At 59.9% G+C, this 17,026-nt stretch overlaps 7 protein-coding genes and 1 non-coding gene across 8 annotated transcripts; 2 read left to right on the top strand and 6 right to left on the bottom strand.

Annotated features, from left to right (window-relative positions):
- Positions 1-1,284: 1,284 nt before the first annotated feature.
- Positions 1,285-3,970, bottom strand: THITE_2115406 (uncharacterized protein). Its single transcript, XM_003653172.1, has 2 exons — positions 2,793-3,970; positions 1,285-2,715 (listed from the first exon to the last, which is right to left on the bottom strand). The coding sequence occupies exons 1-2, from the start codon at positions 3,681-3,683 to the stop codon at positions 1,543-1,545; spliced, it is 2,064 nt and encodes a 687-aa protein (XP_003653220.1). The 5' UTR covers positions 3,684-3,970; the 3' UTR covers positions 1,285-1,542.
- A 1-nt stretch (position 3,971) lies between these two features.
- Positions 3,972-5,395, bottom strand: THITE_2115403 (uncharacterized protein). Its single transcript, XM_003653171.1, has 4 exons — positions 5,108-5,395; positions 4,892-5,032; positions 4,774-4,824; positions 3,972-4,689 (listed from the first exon to the last, which is right to left on the bottom strand). Exons 1-4 carry the CDS (start codon positions 5,108-5,110, stop codon positions 4,501-4,503), a joined length of 384 nt encoding a protein of 127 aa, XP_003653219.1. The 5' UTR covers positions 5,111-5,395; the 3' UTR covers positions 3,972-4,500.
- A 151-nt stretch (positions 5,396-5,546) lies between these two features.
- Positions 5,547-5,637, bottom strand: THITE_t54. The gene has a single exon. It is a non-coding gene; the product is annotated as a tRNA-Ala (tRNA).
- Positions 5,638-5,826: 189 nt separating this feature from the next.
- On the bottom strand, positions 5,827-7,622 carry THITE_2170419 (uncharacterized protein). The gene is made up of 6 exons (XM_003653170.1): positions 7,523-7,622; positions 7,352-7,433; positions 7,202-7,284; positions 6,533-7,133; positions 6,329-6,460; positions 5,827-6,225 (listed from the first exon to the last, which is right to left on the bottom strand). Exons 1-6 carry the CDS (start codon positions 7,555-7,557, stop codon positions 6,190-6,192), a joined length of 969 nt encoding a protein of 322 aa, XP_003653218.1. The 5' UTR covers positions 7,558-7,622; the 3' UTR covers positions 5,827-6,189.
- A 122-nt stretch (positions 7,623-7,744) lies between these two features.
- THITE_2115397 (uncharacterized protein) lies at positions 7,745-10,788 on the bottom strand. Its single transcript, XM_003653169.1, has 3 exons — positions 10,239-10,788; positions 10,023-10,169; positions 7,745-9,972 (listed from the first exon to the last, which is right to left on the bottom strand). The coding sequence occupies exons 1-3, from the start codon at positions 10,290-10,292 to the stop codon at positions 8,140-8,142; spliced, it is 2,034 nt and encodes a 677-aa protein (XP_003653217.1). The 5' UTR covers positions 10,293-10,788; the 3' UTR covers positions 7,745-8,139.
- Positions 10,789-10,992: 204 nt separating this feature from the next.
- On the top strand, positions 10,993-12,414 carry THITE_2115396 (uncharacterized protein). The gene has a single exon (XM_003653168.1). The coding sequence runs from the start codon at positions 11,395-11,397 to the stop codon at positions 12,268-12,270; it is 876 nt and encodes a 291-aa protein (XP_003653216.1). The 5' UTR covers positions 10,993-11,394; the 3' UTR covers positions 12,271-12,414.
- A 110-nt stretch (positions 12,415-12,524) lies between these two features.
- THITE_2115394 (uncharacterized protein) lies at positions 12,525-13,146 on the top strand. The gene is made up of 3 exons (XM_003653167.1): positions 12,525-12,697; positions 12,764-12,847; positions 12,915-13,146. The coding sequence occupies exons 1-3, from the start codon at positions 12,687-12,689 to the stop codon at positions 13,045-13,047; spliced, it is 228 nt and encodes a 75-aa protein (XP_003653215.1). The 5' UTR covers positions 12,525-12,686; the 3' UTR covers positions 13,048-13,146.
- Positions 13,147-13,196: 50 nt separating this feature from the next.
- On the bottom strand, positions 13,197-17,021 carry THITE_66503 (uncharacterized protein; the record flags this gene model as incomplete). The annotated part of the gene is made up of 5 exons (XM_003653166.1): positions 13,197-13,851; positions 13,927-14,092; positions 14,186-14,239; positions 14,346-14,529; positions 15,154-17,021. The coding sequence occupies 5 exons, from the start codon at positions 17,019-17,021 to the stop codon at positions 13,388-13,390; spliced, it is 2,736 nt and encodes a 911-aa protein (XP_003653214.1). The 3' UTR covers positions 13,197-13,387.
- Positions 17,022-17,026: the final 5 nt, after the last annotated feature.

The raw sequence follows: 17,026 nt of genomic DNA, 5'->3' as shown, positions 1-17,026 counted from the left end.
TTCCTGCCTAACCGCCTACGCAGGAGTAGATTCGGTACACGCTCCTTAACCGCTCATCAGGAGCTACCAATGGCAAGCCGGGGGCGGATATTTTCAGAGTCCTCTTTCAGCTGCCACGCCGGTGGTTCCTCCAAGACCGAACAGCACCAGCTCAAAAACAGCTTTATATCCCGATTGCGTTGCATCATGGACACCTACCCAGCCCTTTCTACCCACAAGCTCCAGGGGCAGAACACCCCCAATTCAGGATCGGCGACCGCTATTGGGAGCCTGTCACACTAACCACCTAACTAATATCCGTTGGGGGTCGCACAACGTCCACTGCGGAAACACGGATTGACTCGGTTGTAGTCAAGTCAAGCAATTGCCAAGCCGGACTCCTGCAGAGGGCCAAGACCGGGGGTTCCGCTATGGAGCATAGGTAGGTAGCAGAGGAACCGTTGCAGCAGATGCAGCAATCTGTGTCGTGCAGCATGAGGCAATCTTGGCATTTACGAGCCCAATTTGCCCCCCGGGGGTTCAAAGCTCCGGGAGGGAGCGACAAGTAGGCGAAGAGGGATTTGCTTTTCCTCGGCTCCGCGTGCCCCGATGCTGATCATGTTCATGGAAGGCGGGCAAGGCGGGCTGCGAAAAGGCTCCCACCGTATACACAGTATACCATGGTGCGTTAAGGGGGATTGGGTGGACGGGGTGAGGGTGTGTTCCGGCAAAGTATGCTCGGTTGTGTGCCAGCCGGCACTAACGCTCTTTTTATAGACCTCACCTCGACAAGAGGCAGGGAACGTCCTAGCAGTACAAAGTAGACTTCAAGATAGGAAACTATCTGGTACCTATCCACTCCTTTTCCAGTCCGGATGATCCGTCGGCGGACTCGACCGCTGGTCGTGCCACAGCCGGCACTGCCTATAGAAAAACCATCACTCCAACGTTCCGTGCCAGGCAACGGAGAAGTACTCCAGCCCAGCGGCGTGCTCTGCCGGCGGCGGTGTCTCAAACTCGATGGCATCCTCGTTGGGGGGGCAGCCATCAAGCGACAGGACAAAAACGGAGCCACATCTGCCCCTGCCCAGCGGCCGAGTCGACAGAGAGTGACAGCAGCATGTTGCAGCGTGTCCAGGCGGACCTGACCTGTCCGAGGCTGGCGTGGCGGCCGCTGTCATAGTGGAGAAGGAGGCCTACGTTGATGCTACCACGGTTGGCGGGCCGACAGGGCGTCACGGCGGTGACACCATCGAGGACGGCGGCGGTGTAGAAGTAGTCCTCGTCGTTTCCGTGGTGTCTCGGACATGGCGGGGGATGTTCTGTTTTAGCGGAATGCGACCCTACGGGAAACGGGGGACGGGTCCGTTCAATGTCGGCGATATGGATGGCTGTTGGAAACTTTTCATGCTGGGTGTAGGGCCGAGTGGACAAGCACATACCCACTCGCCAAGGTGAACAACGGGATGGAGATATGTATCCTTGTTTCCGTTACATCCCTCAGCTCGAGCATGGCATGACCGAGCCGGCCCAACAACCCCCATGCCACGTGTAACATGTACCTCACTCACGACGGCGAATCTCGGTCACGCGGCTGGCGAACTCCTCTTCGATATCGGCCCATCTCCTCTTGGCCTCCTCCAGCAGCATCGGCAGCCGCGGGTCATTCTCCTTGTAGCAGCGCAGCAGTACCGTGAGGAAGGTGCGTCTGCTCAGCCAGCTCGACGACCCGGCCAAGCGGTTCATTTCGGTCAGGTAGAGCATCGCCACATCGAGGTTGCCGTCGAGAGCGAAGCTGTAAATCAGGCTGTCGAGGATCGGTGCCGACGGCCTGATGGAGAAGCGGTCCATCTCGGAGATGAGGAACACCGCGTCGGCGCTCCGGCAGTCCTGCCCCAGAAGGATGTCGAAGGTCTGCTGGTTGGGCCCCGACCGGCAGAGGTCGCAGACCTGGCGGTACGTGTCGAGCGTTCGGGCCATGTCTCCCGTCTCGGCGAGGACTTCTAGCAGCACGTTGAGCGCTACCGCTGGGAGCTCGTGCTCCTTGTGCAACTTTTCCAGGATGCTGACCGCTCCCTTTACGCGTTCGGGCGAGCCTTTGAGCATCGCATAGATGGAGCGCGTGCTCGACTGGTCCGGTTGGACCCCCGCGCCTGCCATGATGCAGAGCACCCGAAATGCGTTCTCTAGGTCGCCGACGTGCACATAGCTTTCGAGCAGTGGCTCGTAGTGGTGGAGGCCTAGCTTCACGCCGCGGTCGGAGAGGAGTTGGATGACGGCGGTAGCCAGCGCCGGGTCTCCATGGCGCGACGCCGTGTTCAGCACGTTGAGGCAGATCCCGTCGGCCGGATGCAGCGTCCCTGGCTGCACCATCTTCTCCCATATGAAGGTGGTTCCTTCATAGTGCAGGCTCCTGCTGCATTCCTCTAGGAGGTAGAACCAGGTGCGAAGAGGAACCGGTACCTTGTCCAGGCGCTGGCGGAACACCTGCAGCGCTTCGTCCACAAAGCCACGCGCGGTGAGAACGTAGACGAAGATCTCAAACACCCAATCGGGTATGTCGGTTTTGTCGCGGCACAGTTCATCCCAGTAGTCCAGGGCCATCTCGTTCTGGCCGTCGCGTAGCAACCCCAAGGCAACGCTGCACTTTCCGCTGTCATTCAACTCCATCCCCCTGTCCTTCAAGTCCCGTAGGATGGTATTTCGGGACAGATAGTCCGGGTGGATCGCAAGCAGCTGTGGGATGGTCAGCCAAACGGCCACACAGAAGCCAAGGGGACACCGTCCCCCTGTCATGAGGACATGGTACATACCTGCAGGGCGCGGTGATAGAAGCTCCGAGACGGTTGCACGCCTGCCTTCTTCATCTCCAGCAACATATCCCTCAACTCGCTTGCCGAACCAGTCGCTGTGTCGAAGTTTGCGACGACGAGCGCTTCATACAGGGACACACTGGGCGGCTCACCACGCTGTTCGACGAGGTACCGGACAAGGTGCCTTATCCTGCCGCCTTGTCCCTGGCGACTAGGCAAGAGGTGCAGTGCCTGGTATATGACGGGCGTGGGGGTGCTGTCGAGCCTGGACGCCGGGACATCAGACAGCTCGCAGAGCTCCGGTGCAGTCAGTGGAGTTCTGTCTGATGGCTTGAGAGCCGCCACGTTTGGTTCCGGCTCTGGCCCAGGAGTCTCCCTTGTCTCGGAATCAAGGCCTAAACCTGGTTCGATGCCACTCTTCGATGCTTCCCCTGGGAAGCCCAAGCCAGGAGGAAGCGGCGGGAGTGGCACTTCCCTTGGCACAGTGCCGGCTTTCAGCTTGCGGCGCTTGGCCTCTATCAAACGGTGTGGATTTGGCCGAGGCTGGGTGTCTCCGGCCGGTGCTCGCGGCGGCTGCTGCTGCTGCGAAGCCCACGCCGCAGAGGGGTCTCGAGAGACAACGGCGTCTGCATCTCGCGAGCGCGCTGCTCCGGGGTTTCCCGGCTGCAACCCCTCAAGCGCAACGAACTGCTCAATTTGGGTCGGCTGGGGTGGCTGTCCCCTTGTCGAAGTGCTGGTGTGCACGGGGCGGACCCGACGGGCGCAGTGTCTTCGGGGCGACCCAACGCCGTCCTGACCACGAGGCACCCGGACACGACTCGCCGCGGACAGGAGAGTCGCATCTACGGAAGGACATAGGGCCCGCAAGAGCGCATCAACATAGGCGCGCATTGCCGCCGTGAGACAGGCGGGCCAACAACTGGTTGGAATCTTGACTGGACTGGAAGGCTCAAGTGAGACTGGTTGCAACACTGCAGACTCTGCGCATGCTCTCAACTCCTTCCCAGGAATTTTCAGCTCCAGGAAGCCAGCTTTTCGTTTTCTTTTTCTGCGGGCAACACGCAGTGCGTATTAGGAGGCGCTCCGGTCAGGTCAGGCTACCTAGGGAGTCATTGGGATGCGTGGTGTGCTGGGGCGTGCTGCGCTCGATGATGTCTGGGCAGCAGGGAAACTGCTGTGTAATGGCAGGGGTTAGATTCTGCCAGAGGAAACCATTTCGAAAGGCGGTAACTAACTCACGCTAACGCAGTCAGTTGAGACACTGCGGGCTCCTGGGTGCTCCCTGGTAGCACTGCCAAGACGGCAACGCCCGCGCAAACAGCTGATGGAACCCTCAGTGCCAGGTCACGTGGTCATCTGGAGTGTAGGGACGGCCTGCATGATGAACCAACGCGTACATCGCGTCGTTCTTCACTCTTGGTTCTTTACTGAGAAAGATCGGTTTGCCGGTGAAAAGCAAACTGCAGTTGGCCCACCAAGCTTGCGGGAGTCCCAGGCCGTCGTGGCATCACTTCGCAGGAGGGCCAGCTTGCAAACCAGTCGCTCCAGCGTCCCGCAGAGCTGCGTAGCCAAGTTGCGAAAGGCCTCCAAGACGCCGTGATAATCTGGGACTAGGATGTCGCCGTCTTCCTCCCGCAGAGTCCACAGTCCAACATCCATAGCCGGACTTCTCCGCCGAGCATCACCACAACCGCGCCTAGGCTCATGTTCATGACCCCCGGCCTCCTCTTCCACCCCGCCCGCCTCCACGTCCTCTTCCGCCACGCCCCCTATCCCCGCCTCTCCCCGCGTGGTCTCCTCTCCCTTGCCCGCCACGTCCACCACGGTAGCCGCTTTGTTGACTCTGCTGCTCCTTGACAATGTCGATGATCTCGTCCGGCACCCGCAGGTACTTGATCTACCCAGCGCGACGGAAGTCAGCAACCGTACCAGCCCACCAAACCAGCGCCCGCAGAATGCAAGACGGAAAGACATCACCCACATTATTCCCCTTAACATAAACTTCCGGCAGCCGCATAAATCTGTCGCCCTCCTAGCCACGCATCCCGCGTCAGCAACCGCCCGGCCCTCCCCCAAGACATGATGGGCCGAGGACACACCGGACTCGTCTGCACCACTTCGCGCAGCGTCAAGTTCATCCACGTATCGCACAGCACGAGGTGGCCGTTGAGCGTCTCGCCGTTCTTGAGCTCGACCAGCATGGGGTGGCCTTGCGCCGCGTTCAGGAGTCCGAGGGGCAGCTAACAAAGCCAAAGCCGAAACAGAGGTCAGTAGCTCGACAATTGGGATTAATCCCGGGATGGGCGCAATCTCACCATCTTCGCAGTCTATGCGTGCGTCCCAGCGCCGATCTGCGTTGCTGCTGGGTTGGGGGAGCTGGCCGATGGAGGTGTGGCACCTGGAACTCGGCGAAGCTTTGAGGCGAGCGCGACAATGACGCCCGTTTGGATAGCTATTGGAGCAGAGGCCGTGATTGGATGACTGGGCAACCTGCATGAGGCTAAAGCGGGGCCGGAAGCGTACCGGTAATTACCTTACATTACAAGCTACTCTAGGTGCGTATCGCTGACACATATGCAATGTTGGAACGCACCGAAACCAGAACCGGATTCTTTGACGTGGCACTTGGTGCCTACGCGTGTGACTGCTAAGCGCTGACCACCTTCCCACATGGCATCACCGTCTCACAACGAAGATTTAAGCAAAATAACAACCGCCATCTCCCCGACGGAGAGAGGACAGACAAAAGTGAATTGGACGAGCTGGGAATCGAACCCAGGACCTTTCGCATACACCAGGAAGGCATAATGCTAAGCGAACGCTCTACCAACTGAGCCACACGCCCGAACAAGACGATACAGCGAATGTCGGACTGCACCACCTATGGTTCCGGGCAGGCCTCTCCGATTACCACGGGGACTCGCTCAAGACACAACGGCGCCATGGTCATGATCCAGCAAAGGTGGCAAGGGTGCCAGCCCTCGCATCGCCGCGAACGATACGGGATACAGAGACAGGAATGCATGGTGGGGCTGGTTCAACCTCGGATCCGGTTCAAACTTGCATCTATACTTCGAAAATGAGAATATAACGGCAGCAATACGATCCCCAAAATACACAACTGAAACCCATGACAAAGACGAAAAGCCAGACACGGGGAGAAAAGAAAACCAATTGCGCGTTCAACTGAGCAGCCCTTGTCAACGAGAGAGACAGCACAGCTTGCCTAAACCGCCTTGCCCCGCAGGGGCTGGCGCTGTCCAGAGCTCTCCCCAACAAATCCAACACACCAACCCCAGGCAAGGTCAGCCTGCCATGTCCCGTCGGAGAAGGGCCCACTCTCTCTTGTGCGAAGAGCCCATTCCGAGCCGGCACTGCGCTTTTTACCTTGGCCCGCTTAGGAGGCGCTCTCTCGGCTCTTGCGATAGCTCGCCTGGAGAAAGGGCACAACGGCACTTTGTGTCAGCACAGTGCTCTCCCGTCGTTTTGTCCCCCCTCCCTTCTCAGTGCAAAGCGTAGGCCGAAGCACGACTTGCCTCCTGTTCGACCTGCAGCCCGTCGATGACGGGCGCAAGCTCGCTCAGAATCTCGTGGGCCTTCTTGTGGAACTCCATTTGCGCCGCGATCAGCTCGGCCAGGTTGCGCAGCGGCTCCGGGGAGTCGAGAACCTGAGGGAGAAAGGGAAACAAGGTCAGCCGCATGGCACCGCCAGGTAGAAACAGTCAGCAGGGGGGTCCTACATTCTTCATCACCCCGACCGCCTCCTCCGTCTGCGTGACGAACTCGTCCTCGGCCTTCTCGATCTCCTCCTGCGCCTCGGGGCTCAGCTCGTGCTCGTCGTGCGTCTCAGCGCGGTGCGAGGGGCCGCCCAGCTTCCAGGTAGTGCCCTTGACGCGGGCCTTGACGGCGTCCAGCGTGAGGCGGGCCTTCTCGACGGCCTTGCGGGCGCGCGTCGCGAACAGGATGTTGGTGTTGAGCGTGGTGTTCCAGCCGGCCAGGAAGCGGCTCTGGATCTGCGCGTCCTGCGCCAGGCGCGCCTCGCCCACGCGCTCCATCGCCAGCGCGTACTTCTCGAGCGCCGTCGCCAGCGGGTCCTCGCCCGCGCCCGTGTGCTGCTGGTGCAGCGTCTGGCTGCTGGCCAGCGACGCGCGCGCGATCGCGTGGTGGAATGTCTTGGGCTGGGGCTTGGCAGACGGCGGCGCCGTCAGGGCCGCCTGCGCCTCGGCGGGCGACGTGGCATTCGACAGGAGCGTAACCTTCTCGCTAACGGTGCGGCCCAGGTCCTGGAAGGTCTCCTTGATGTTGGGCGGGTAGTCATAAGCCTCGTGCGAGTATTGCGAACTGTTTAATTAAGAAAAAGAATGTCAGAGGAAGCTGCGAGACTTGGGGCAGGCGCGCAGTTGGCTTACGTCACGGAAAGCATCTTCTGATGCACCGCCTTCAGCGCATCGACCCGCTTCTCCAGGTCGATGTAGTCGGGAGGGAGCTGAGTCTGCCAGTTTCCATCGACATTAGCCATCATCCCGACTCGCAAAGCCACCATCACTCATGTCGCGAACCTTGTCATCGGCCTGACCCAATTGCTCCTTGGTGTACTGGAAGGTGCGCGAGGCAAACGGCGTAATCTGCCCGCCCAGAGAGCTGCGGTTGAACGTCAGCCATCGTCCGCGTCAACGCTTCCTCGACCGACCGTGACGGGGGTCGGCTTCGCAGTTTCTGGAGATCTCTACCTGAGACTTTTCCCGAGACCCTTGAATGCGTCCATGTTGGCAATAACGGGAGACAACTTGGGAACCCGCGCGCGATCGAGTACTTTGCACAGAATGGTATTGTCGGTCAGCACCTGGAAACCGGTTGTTGTTGATAAAGAGAACCAAGCTTTTGGGAGCGTTGCAGGGCCGTTGTTAGGGGGCCGCCAAGCACAGGCCCAGCCCCACTGCTGACGCGCCCCGCCAACGTCCGCCAGTACTGAAGCCCTTGTGTGATTGGAGGAGGCTTCCCGTCATCCATGACCTGGGCTGCCTGCTTTCGTTTCGTCAGGCAACTCACAGGGCACTGCCTGCCCGGCCTGGGTTCCAGGTTGTTCAGCCCTCTGCAACTCCTTACGGAATGTTGCCTGGGACATCTTCAACTGACCTGAATGGACGAGGTCGCAGATGAGACATTCAATAAATCTTCGTGCATCCGTGCATGTTGGGTAATGAACCCACTGAATGAGACAGGTAGCTCAATTACAAACCCTTCCGCCCAGTCCTTTTCCACCATCCGCCCCGCGTGCACGTATACTCGCCTAGTTGCTCGAGTGCGGTTGGTGACGCCAGTCACAGTCAACAGTGCACCACGAAGCCTAATCTGCGGGCTTCATGTCTTCCCATGAGGGCACCACATTCCTACACACATCCTCGTAGTCTCTCATGAGCTGCTCGCTCGTCGCGGCCTCGGGCGTCGTCCAGAACATGGCCCAGTTGCTATCCGGCAGCTTCCTCGCGCCGCACGACCGCTCAAAATACCACTTATTCACCGGGTTGTCCTTCCTGCTCCGCCAGCACACGCCCCGCGGGAAACAGTCACGCACCATGGCGTTGAAGACGATGTCCGCCACGCCGCCGGCTCCCTGCCTCTTCTTGAGCACGGCAAACTTGTCCAGATACGGGACGAGCCGACCGGCGTTGTACGCCGTCTCTTCGTCCATGCCAAAGGGCCGCTCCCATGTCAGTATCGCGCCTCCCTCGTACTCGCCCGCGATGATGATGCCCGCCAGACTGTCCTCGACCCGGCGGAGGTAGTGCTCGACGTCGAGCTTGCGGTTGAACGAGTCGTTGATGAGGTGGACGAGCCGTGGCAAATCGATGCACGTGTCGGTGAGTCTAAGCCGCGGTGTTCCTGGTTTCGGCGGCTGCCAGCGACCAGAGCGCGGGTCAGGGAAGATAGTCACAGGCAGGCCCCTTTTCACCAAGGTAGTGGTCGGCATGCGCGGCGGCGTGACTTCGGTGCCGCGACCGGAGGGCTTAATCTTGCCGATGGGTAAGGAGGCCGAATAAATAGGCCTGTCGGTGAGGAGGTTGTGGATCAGCGGGTTCTGCCACCTCCTGGTCTTGACCTCGCCGGCGAACTGCCCAACATTGGTCGGATCCACCTGGGCGGCTGAGAATCGTAGGTTTGCCGCCTCGGCCGGACTGGTTATCACTGCCGAGGCGGTCGATGGAAGAATGGCCAGCGTACGCTGGACGAGTCTGAGGTGCTCCGTGTGCTTCGGAGTGGGATTGCCTATCAAACCTGCAGTGGTCATAGGCGGGCCAGTCTGCACATGAGCAGCGAGAGCAGTTTGCAGGATGTCGAATTCCTCTTCCAGGTTGACAAAGACTCGAGCGCCGTCTCCGCGACTGTTCGCTGGAATCCCTCCAAAGGGGTCGATAACAATAATCCTGTCCACCAAAGCTTTCCGCACAGGACGGCCTTCGGAGGTGTTTTCGGAGTTCCCTTCCGCGCCTGAACGCGAATCGAACTGGAGGCCTGCGAAGAAATTTGTCAAAGCAACGACGATCTCGTTCGCATCGGCCGCTGTGTACATCAGCGCCTCCTCATCCAATGCACCAGGCGGTACCACAATAATGTGGCCGTGCTTGAGTGGACTGGTGAACGCTGGCCCAAACCCAACGAAGAGGTCCGTAGCCAGAGCACCAACCGAAGAAATCTTGGGCGGCGACCCATTCTTCTTCTTCCTCCATATGCCCGAGGCTGCCACTTCCGCACCTGGCGAGCCGTGTCGACGAATGGCTCGGATGACGCGGTCGGTCTGCCGCGACACGAGCTCCTGCCAGCGCAAGCCCTTTCTCTCGTCGAGATTGCAGTCAAGAACGATGACGCTCCGCAGACCCAGATCCCGCAGTTGCATGAGCGTTTTAGCAACACCATCGAGGAGCGCATCGTCCCACGTCTCGGGCTCCCCAAGCTTGACGATGGCGATATGCGGCACCTCGACAGCGTCGGCTAGGGGTACCCTGACGGGTCCCTGGACTAAGCGAGGGAAGCCGCTCAGGCCCTGCGGCCCGTCATCCAGGAGTGTAGTGAAAGCGGGCGTACTTTTCGGCCCCGAACCTGGGGACGAACCGAAAGTTTGGAGATATGCCTTGGCGTCGCGCTTAGTGGCGGCTGATTCGAGCACCGAGATCAGGAATTGCTACGGGGAGTCAGCAAGGCGCTGTTGATGTGGGAGGTGACGCCGCCAACCCTGTCCGATTCTCTCTTCTGCTTTGCGTCCACGGACGAGGGGTGATGGTTCTCGGCCACACCCACGCCGACGCTTCCAGGCCGGGTGCCACTCTCGGCCATTGACGAGTAGTAGCGTCTGGCCCCATTGTCTCGACGAATGGAAGACTGGTTGACCGTTAGTTCTGATTATCCCACGTAGCAAAAGGGAGAGCGTTCCCTCGATACGTGTCTTACTTGGGCGATCCCGGAAGCCGTCTTCTTCCACAAGCCACCGCCTCGGGCAAACATGCTTTTCTTTGAGCGATTCCGGGAATGCCAAGGTGACTTTCCCGGAGCTCCTTTGCGAGGAGACCAAGCTAACCACTAGGATCAGGCGAAGACGACGGTCATCATGAAGGCGATTACGGCCTGGTTTTTCCAGGTGATGCGTCGTGTGCGAAGGCGGTGATCGTGAGTGAGTCAAAACGAGAAATCCGCCCGGGTTAATCCGTACACTAACAACGCAACCCCTGGCTCATTCAACGAAGCTATGAGATCATCAGATAACTCTGTTAGTGAACCCGAAGGTGAAAGTGGAACCCGATATCCATCTTCCCCAGCCTGTTCAAGTTGATGAATCCAGAGGCACAGGAGGACCGATTATCATGGAGGGGCTGTGTGTGTTGCCTGTCATTGTGGTCGCCAACCTCTCTTCCGTCCAGGCTTCCAGTCCTGGAGACGTTGAGACGACCTATTGCTTGGTCAATGCGTCGCATTGCTGTAATGGGATCCAAAGCCTGAGTGCGCAGCGACGACCCCGCAGCGGTGATTCGGCTGCCCCGCAACCCAGTGCTTGGAAATACGGATTAACTATGGGAACCCTGCTTGTTGAAGAGCGATCATCGAGCATGTCCAGATGTAAACTGGCTTTACTGCCTAGCGTAGGGGGTAAATAAAACATGAAAGTAAATCCGATTGTAGGATTAGGTAAGCATGTCCCGGATAGAAGCGCGAAGATTCCACCATCAGGGCAGGTGCATCCGACTTGAGGTGTACATTGCACTGGCGGCAATTGTAAGCCCTCAAGAAAGGGAAAGCGTTTTCCCGCGAGAGCGCCGACACTGCCAACGCAGGATATAAATCGACGACCTGGAATCCTCACACAACGGCCCTCGTCAACCCGGCCCTCGTCAACCAAACTGGGCGACGCTTGAACCACTTACCTGAGCCGTTTAAACACTCGCAATATCCCGTTCACCTGCTCGATATCAGTCAAACCTAGATAGAGATCCAGGCCCCATCGACCATCATGGCTCCGAGAATCCTATGGATTGGCCTGGGGAACATGGGCCGGGTAAGTGCAGGGTGACAAGCGTCAGAAGCAGCGTATATCTAACGCGTCTGGCAGGGGATGTGCAAAAATATCGTGGAAAAGGGGGACTTTGAGCAGCCGCTCCTCCTCTACAACCGCACCAAGCAGCGCTCTCTCGAGTTCAGCGAGAAGTTCCCCTCAGGGAAGACCGAGGTCGTAGACTCGATCGCTGCGGGCGTTGCCAGGGCCGACATCATATTCACCATACTCGCCAAGGACGACGTCGTAGAGGCTGTAGCAGACGAGATCCTCAAAGCGGGCGACGTCAAAGGCAAGCTCATTGTCGAGTGCTCCACCATCCACCCAGAGACCACCACACGCCTTGCCAAGACCTTCCATGACCGCGGCGCCGAGTTCGTTGCCGGCCCTGTCTTTGGCGCGCCCGCCATGGCCGAGATCGGACAGCTGGTCGGCGTGCTGGCAGGCCCGACGGAGTCGGTCCAGAGAGCCCGCCCCTACTTCAAGGGTGTCATGTCCCGCAGCGACATCGACATGAGCGGCGAGTCGTATGAGAGAGCGCTCCAGCTGAAGCTGGTAGGAAACACGTTCATCCTGAACATGGTGGAGCAGCTCTCGGAGGGCCTGGTGCTGGCGGAGAAGTGCGGGCTCGGGACCAAGTACCTGCACGACTTTGTCGAAAACATCCTCCCCGGTCCGTATGCGGCTTATTCGACCCGCATCCAGTCCGGGGCCTATCACCGGATGGCATACCCCTTGTTCCCGGTTGACCTCGCCCGGAAAGACGCCAGGCATGCACTTAGTTTGGCCGAGGCCTCCGGCACACGGCTGAGGAACGTCGAGGTGGCGGATGCGCATCTGGCCCAGGTGCAGGAGCACGACGGAGCGAAGGGCGACATTGCTGGAATCTACGGCGTTGTCAGGCAGGAGGCTGGGTTGAAGTACGAGAACAACTGAGCGGGGGCGCAATAGGCGTGGCAGAAGTCCCTAGAGAAGAGAAGCATGCTTATTAAAAACAGGATTAGCAATGAGACATGTCATGACACCGAAGTACGCCGCAGACAGAGCTCACTGTCCTGCCGTGTATTAGCAGTTCCTAAATCGTGCCTGATATTTACGTAGCGTACGTGACGTGAACTGTAATCACCGCAGACTTCAATACGCCGTGCGTAAAAGTTGTATGACTAAGCAAGGCGACCCCAAGCTTGCTGCTGCGGCATGTACTCCGAGCCAACCTCCAAACCAACGCCCGCGCATCCAGCCATCGAAACTACGCCGCCGGTTCCCTCGGCCGCAACCCCACCGCCCAAACCTTGATTCCAGTCCATGTGCCAAAGCACATTGCAAGCTTATTAGTACACAAGTTCCGCAACATGGCCAACGGGTGCGCAAACAAAACCCAGCTCCGCCCTGGAATCGGCTGACCCGACTAACACGGACCCGGACGCAGCTGGAGCATCTTCATCGGCCTGGTGGTAGTCATCGCCATGTGCCTAGCCTCGTGGTTCTTTGCGCCCAAGGGCGAGAACCAAGTGTATGCGCACACTAAACCTTCCTCCTTAAGTAGGCGTCGGACTGACGATGAACCTCTCGAAACCCAGGCTCTGGCGCTCGTCTCTCATCCTCTCCATCGTCAGCTGCTACCTCATGTGGGCCATCACCTTCCTGGCTCAACTCAACCCTCTTATCGAGCCGAGACGGTCGGATCTGCGGAAGGAGTACATCCACCACTAATTAGAGGCTAAACTCTCGGGGGATGGGGGTGCCGAAAGACAGGGCACTGGCGCGAGCGGGCATGTTCCATCCATCTTGTTGTACGAATACCCACGGCATTCCATACAGATCGGGACGGCGTTTGGGCGGGGCAGGCATCTTGTGGGTTTGGATTCTACTTTTGGGGCGAGTTGTTTTCACTTGTACATGCAGCAAGAAGCCCCAGGGGAGCGGGCTAATACAAAGTACACCACATCCAAACGACGTTTACAAGCAACAAGTCAGCCAGCCGGATCAAATCCTGAAAGAGACTGGCCAAGCAAGTTGGAAAGCAGGAACCTCAGGATTGCACGTGCGGTAACTAACCCACAGCCAACCTCCCGGCCCAGTCCCTCACGTACATCAGCATCGCCACGAACGCCCTCCCATCCTCGGCAACGCCGGCCTCGCCGGCCGAATCGACGCCCTCCAGCCCTGCCGCCCACAGCACCGCCCGCCCTACCACCCAGCGACTGACCGCGCCGGCCGTGGCCAGCAGCGCCGCCACGCCGTACCCGCAGTCCAGCAGGATCTTCAGCGCCTCAACATTGTTCGCCACCACCGCCCACCCCAGCGACCGGGCCGCGGCGGGCACGTCGTACTCCCATATGACCATGAGGATGGGGAACAGCTTCGTCGACGACGACACGAGCAGCGCGGTCGAGACCGAGTTGGGGCGCGGGTACCGCGGCAGGACGCCCAGCAGGGCCAGCGGGGAGTAGGGCGACGAGGTGAGGAAGCGGATGGAGCCGTGGAAGGCCACGGTGGAGAGCGTGCAGAGGAGTACTGTTCGTCCAGGCCGGTGAGCGTTGAGAGAGAGACTTGGGGGAGGGGGAGGGGGCGGGGGGAAACGGGGCGTACAGAAGAACATGTATTGGTAGACTATCGGCTGCTGCGCGAGCCGGCCGAAGTTGGTGCTGCTTCCGTCGGCGGAATCGGCATCGGGGACGGACTGCCGCTCGATGCGGGCCCAGGTGAGGTAAACATCGAAGAGCAGGAGGAGGATGCCGAGGCGGATAATGGAGGGCTGTTCCTTCGAGAAATCCAGGAGAACTTCCATCAGCTCCCAGTTCCCCCCAAAGCCTTTAGCTCTGTAGAGTGAAGATAAGAACTGACTGACCGCAAACTCGTCCTCATCCTTCATCAACGTATTATGCAGCAAATGCCTGTACACCTAGCCTCCAACATCAGCGACTCAATCCCCCGCGCCTTACCCATTCCCAGCCCAGGTTTCCTGCCCTGCAACGGGGAGAGGGCGCGCGCGCGCACAGACAACGCACCTGCGGCTTGATCAAGACGAGGTCGATGAACAGCACGACAAAGTCGTGCTCAACGTACTTGTCGCAGAAGCGCCCGCAGTTCTTGCACACCGTCAGCCGGATGTTGTGCCCGCCCGACTTGTCGCCGCCGCCCTCGCGCCAGAGCGTCTTGACGGGGTGCCGGCACTCGATGCAGATGGGCATGCTGCCCTCATTTCGTGGGACAGGACAGGACTTTTGACGACGAGGGAAATTGATTTGTTCGTCGGAGGAGGCGAGGAAAGGCACCAAGAATGCTTGTTGCAGAGACCAGGTCTGGTGGTGGTTGAGTGACGCTTCAGGTCCGGCGATAAGGATGTTATCGGCAGCAGCAGGCTCTGCTTCTTGATGAGTGGCCGCGGGTTCCACTCAGCCATTGCCCCGCGGTGCCCGTTTTATCGTTCCAGAAACTCCCTGTAGCAAGCCCATACCTAGATCACTTACACTGACCTAACGCAGCTCACCAGCACAACGCTCCGTAACTCGAAACGAGCCGACCTCGGACGAATCCATGAAACACCGACAAACCCCAGCTTGCCATTCATGTCTATTCAAAACTTGCGGATGCAGAGGCCCGCCCCAGTAGTCTTGGAAAGCAAGCATACAAAATACAATAAACGCCCATAACGCAATGCTAGGATATCCCGGCAGCGCTCCCAACCGGCTGCTCGCTGGACAGCCATGAATAGATAGGTAGATGAAATTAGTTCCCTCCTTCGCCGCTGTCCTTCAATCCGCCTTCTTGTTCCCCAGCGCAGCGTTTCCACGCCCTCTCACTCCAGCGGCCCACTGCCTGCCGGGACTGCTCCCCGTGCCAGGCCGGTCCCGGGATGCGCTGCCGGAAGCCGGGCCCGACAGAGAGCTGAGCAGCCCTCCCGTGTCCCAGGCCGACGACTCGTACCTCCCGTCGTCGCTGCCCGTGTCCGCAAGCTCGATCAGATCCCCGCCCCTATCTGGCGCACCGGCAACCCCGGCCCCGCCGGCACCCTGCCTCCCGGGCGGGCCCAACACAGGCGTCAGCGGGCCCTGCCGGGCGCGCTCAAACGCGCCCCTGATCCACGTCTCGATCGCCGCCGCCGCCTTGTCCAGCCCCGTGCCCTGCCGGCTCGCCGACGTCGCGTCGCGGCCCTCCTCGAAGGGACTCTCGACGATGGCGACCGGGGCATTGTCGTCGGGCCGCGCGAAGCCGAACCGGGCGCTTTCCGATCCCATCACGGACATGGACGGCAGGGAGTCGATGTTGAGCCCGGGGAGGTGCTTGTTGGTCCACGTGTTGAAGTAGTCCCGCTCGGGACCCGGCTCGCGCACGTGTCTGTCTAGGGAGCCGACGCCGCCGGGGCGGCGCATCCAAGCGGGGCGGCGGTCGTCGGTGTTGCTGCCGAAGCTGCTGAGGCGGTTCCGTGGCGTCGAGGCGCTAGACGCGCCGCGATTGGAAAGGAGACTAGGTCGGCGGGAGGAAGTGCTGCGTGGGCTTTCGACGCCCGACTCGGAGACGGTGACAGTCGGTAGGTCGGTCGAGGCGCGCGGGGTGGAGAGGGTGGATGTGGTGTGTATGCTCTTCTTCCGCCGCGGCGGGAAGTAGCCGAGCGCTTTCCGCGGAACCCGCGCGACCTCGACCGGATGTGGATGAGAGTCTATCGAAACCCACCGCACGTGCGTCCATGGTTTGCTGTCCTCTTCACTTGTTGTTTGATTTGATTTCCCGTTTGCGGAGCTGGCGAAGAAGCCGTCTTGGCCGTCACGGCCGAATGGATCTCTCGCATCCGGGGTTCTGGATAGCAGGTCGACTTTCGACGACGGATTCGTGGGCGGATCGCAAGGACGACCTTTGACCTCGCAGGCCTCCACCGGTATGGCTAGCCATTTCCGAACCTGGATGCTATCCCGCGACCAGAGCCCATTCGCCTTGCGAAAGGCGTCCTCCCGGCATCTGTACTTTAGCACGACCCCTGCATAGGTGTCTGTCGTTTGGACGTGATGGATGTAGGCCAGATATTCTTCAGCTCCCTGGGTCTGAGCCGTCCCTCGCAGGTCCTCATCCGAGCTCCGCTTCTTGAACCTTCCGGTCACGTCCAGTCCGCCATTGACGCCGTCGTGGCTTTCAAGGATGCTTACCGTGCGCATGGCCTTCAGCGCGGCCTCCCTCTTCGCGAGTGATCCCGCAGCGATGTCTTGCGGACGCGGTCTTGTCTCGGCCGGTGGTTCAGGGCCCCAGTTGTCGTTCCTCCGGTCATCCTGATATCTGACCTGGCCGGTCGGCTTTCGCAACTTGCTTCCTTCCCTGCTGCTCGGCCGCACGCCAGATCCCTCCGCCACACCCGCAAGGAGCGACGACGCCAACTGCTGCACCGAGGCCCAGCTAGGCGCCCACGATGCATCGAGAAGCCCGCGGGCGACGCCTGGGCTCTTTCCTCGGGCGTTTCTCTGTACAATATCTGCGCTTGAATCGTTCCTCCCCGTCACGGATCCAATATGCGTGGACGGGATTGGTGAGGCACCTCGACTGGGTGTGCGGTTGGGACTGGACAGAGCAGAAGACGAGCCGGCGTCGTCTTGCGTCGTGAGAAGGCGACGGTTCCGCGGGCGGACGGATGCGGTGGCTGACTCTCTTGTGTCGGGCGTAAGGGTACTGGAGGATGAATGCCGCGAGGGGATCATGGCCT

Source organism: Thermothielavioides terrestris, chromosome 2 (assembly GCF_000226115.1).
Source record: "Thermothielavioides terrestris NRRL 8126 chromosome 2, complete sequence".
NCBI lineage: Eukaryota > Fungi > Ascomycota > Sordariomycetes > Sordariales > Chaetomiaceae > Thermothielavioides > Thermothielavioides terrestris.
This window is presented reverse-complemented; position numbering and strand designations above follow the sequence as displayed.

Excerpts from the sequence above, each read along its gene's own strand:
- THITE_2115406 (XM_003653172.1), bottom strand. The coding sequence starts at position 3,683 with ATGCGCGCCTATGTTGATGCGCTCTTGCGGGCCCTATGTCCTTCCGTA. Across the intron at positions 2,716-2,792 it reads TCTATCACCGCGCCCTGCAG|CTGCTTGCGATCCACCCGGA; the intron begins GTATGTACCATG and ends ACCATCCCACAG.
- THITE_2115403 (XM_003653171.1), bottom strand. Across the intron at positions 4,825-4,891 it reads AAGTGGTGCAGACGAGTCCG|GAGGGCGACAGATTTATGCG; the intron begins GTGTGTCCTCGG and ends ATGCGTGGCTAG. Across the intron at positions 4,690-4,773 it reads TTTATGTTAAGGGGAATAAT|ATCAAGTACCTGCGGGTGCC; the intron begins GTGGGTGATGTC and ends CGCGCTGGGTAG.
- THITE_2170419 (XM_003653170.1), bottom strand. The coding sequence starts at position 7,557 with ATGGACGCATTCAAGGGTCTCGGGAAAAGTCTCAG. Across the intron at positions 7,434-7,522 it reads GGTCTCGGGAAAAGTCTCAG|CTCTCTGGGCGGGCAGATTA; the intron begins GTAGAGATCTCC and ends GTTCAACCGCAG. Across the intron at positions 6,461-6,532 it reads CGGTCGGGGTGATGAAGAAT|GTTCTCGACTCCCCGGAGCC; the intron begins GTAGGACCCCCC and ends TTTCTCCCTCAG.
- THITE_2115397 (XM_003653169.1), bottom strand. The coding sequence starts at position 10,292 with ATGTTTGCCCGAGGCGGTGGCTTGTGGAAGAAGACGGCTTCCGGGATC. Across the intron at positions 10,170-10,238 it reads CGGCTTCCGGGATCGCCCAA|TCTTCCATTCGTCGAGACAA; the intron begins GTAAGACACGTA and ends ACGGTCAACCAG. Across the intron at positions 9,973-10,022 it reads AGAAGAGAGAATCGGACAGG|CAATTCCTGATCTCGGTGCT; the intron begins GTTGGCGGCGTC and ends GACTCCCCGTAG.
- THITE_2115396 (XM_003653168.1), top strand. The coding sequence starts at position 11,395 with ATGTGCAAAAATATCGTGGAAAAGGGGGACTTTGAGCAGCCGCTCCTC.
- THITE_2115394 (XM_003653167.1), top strand. Across the intron at positions 12,848-12,914 it reads CCCAAGGGCGAGAACCAAGT|GCTCTGGCGCTCGTCTCTCA; the intron begins GTATGCGCACAC and ends CTCGAAACCCAG.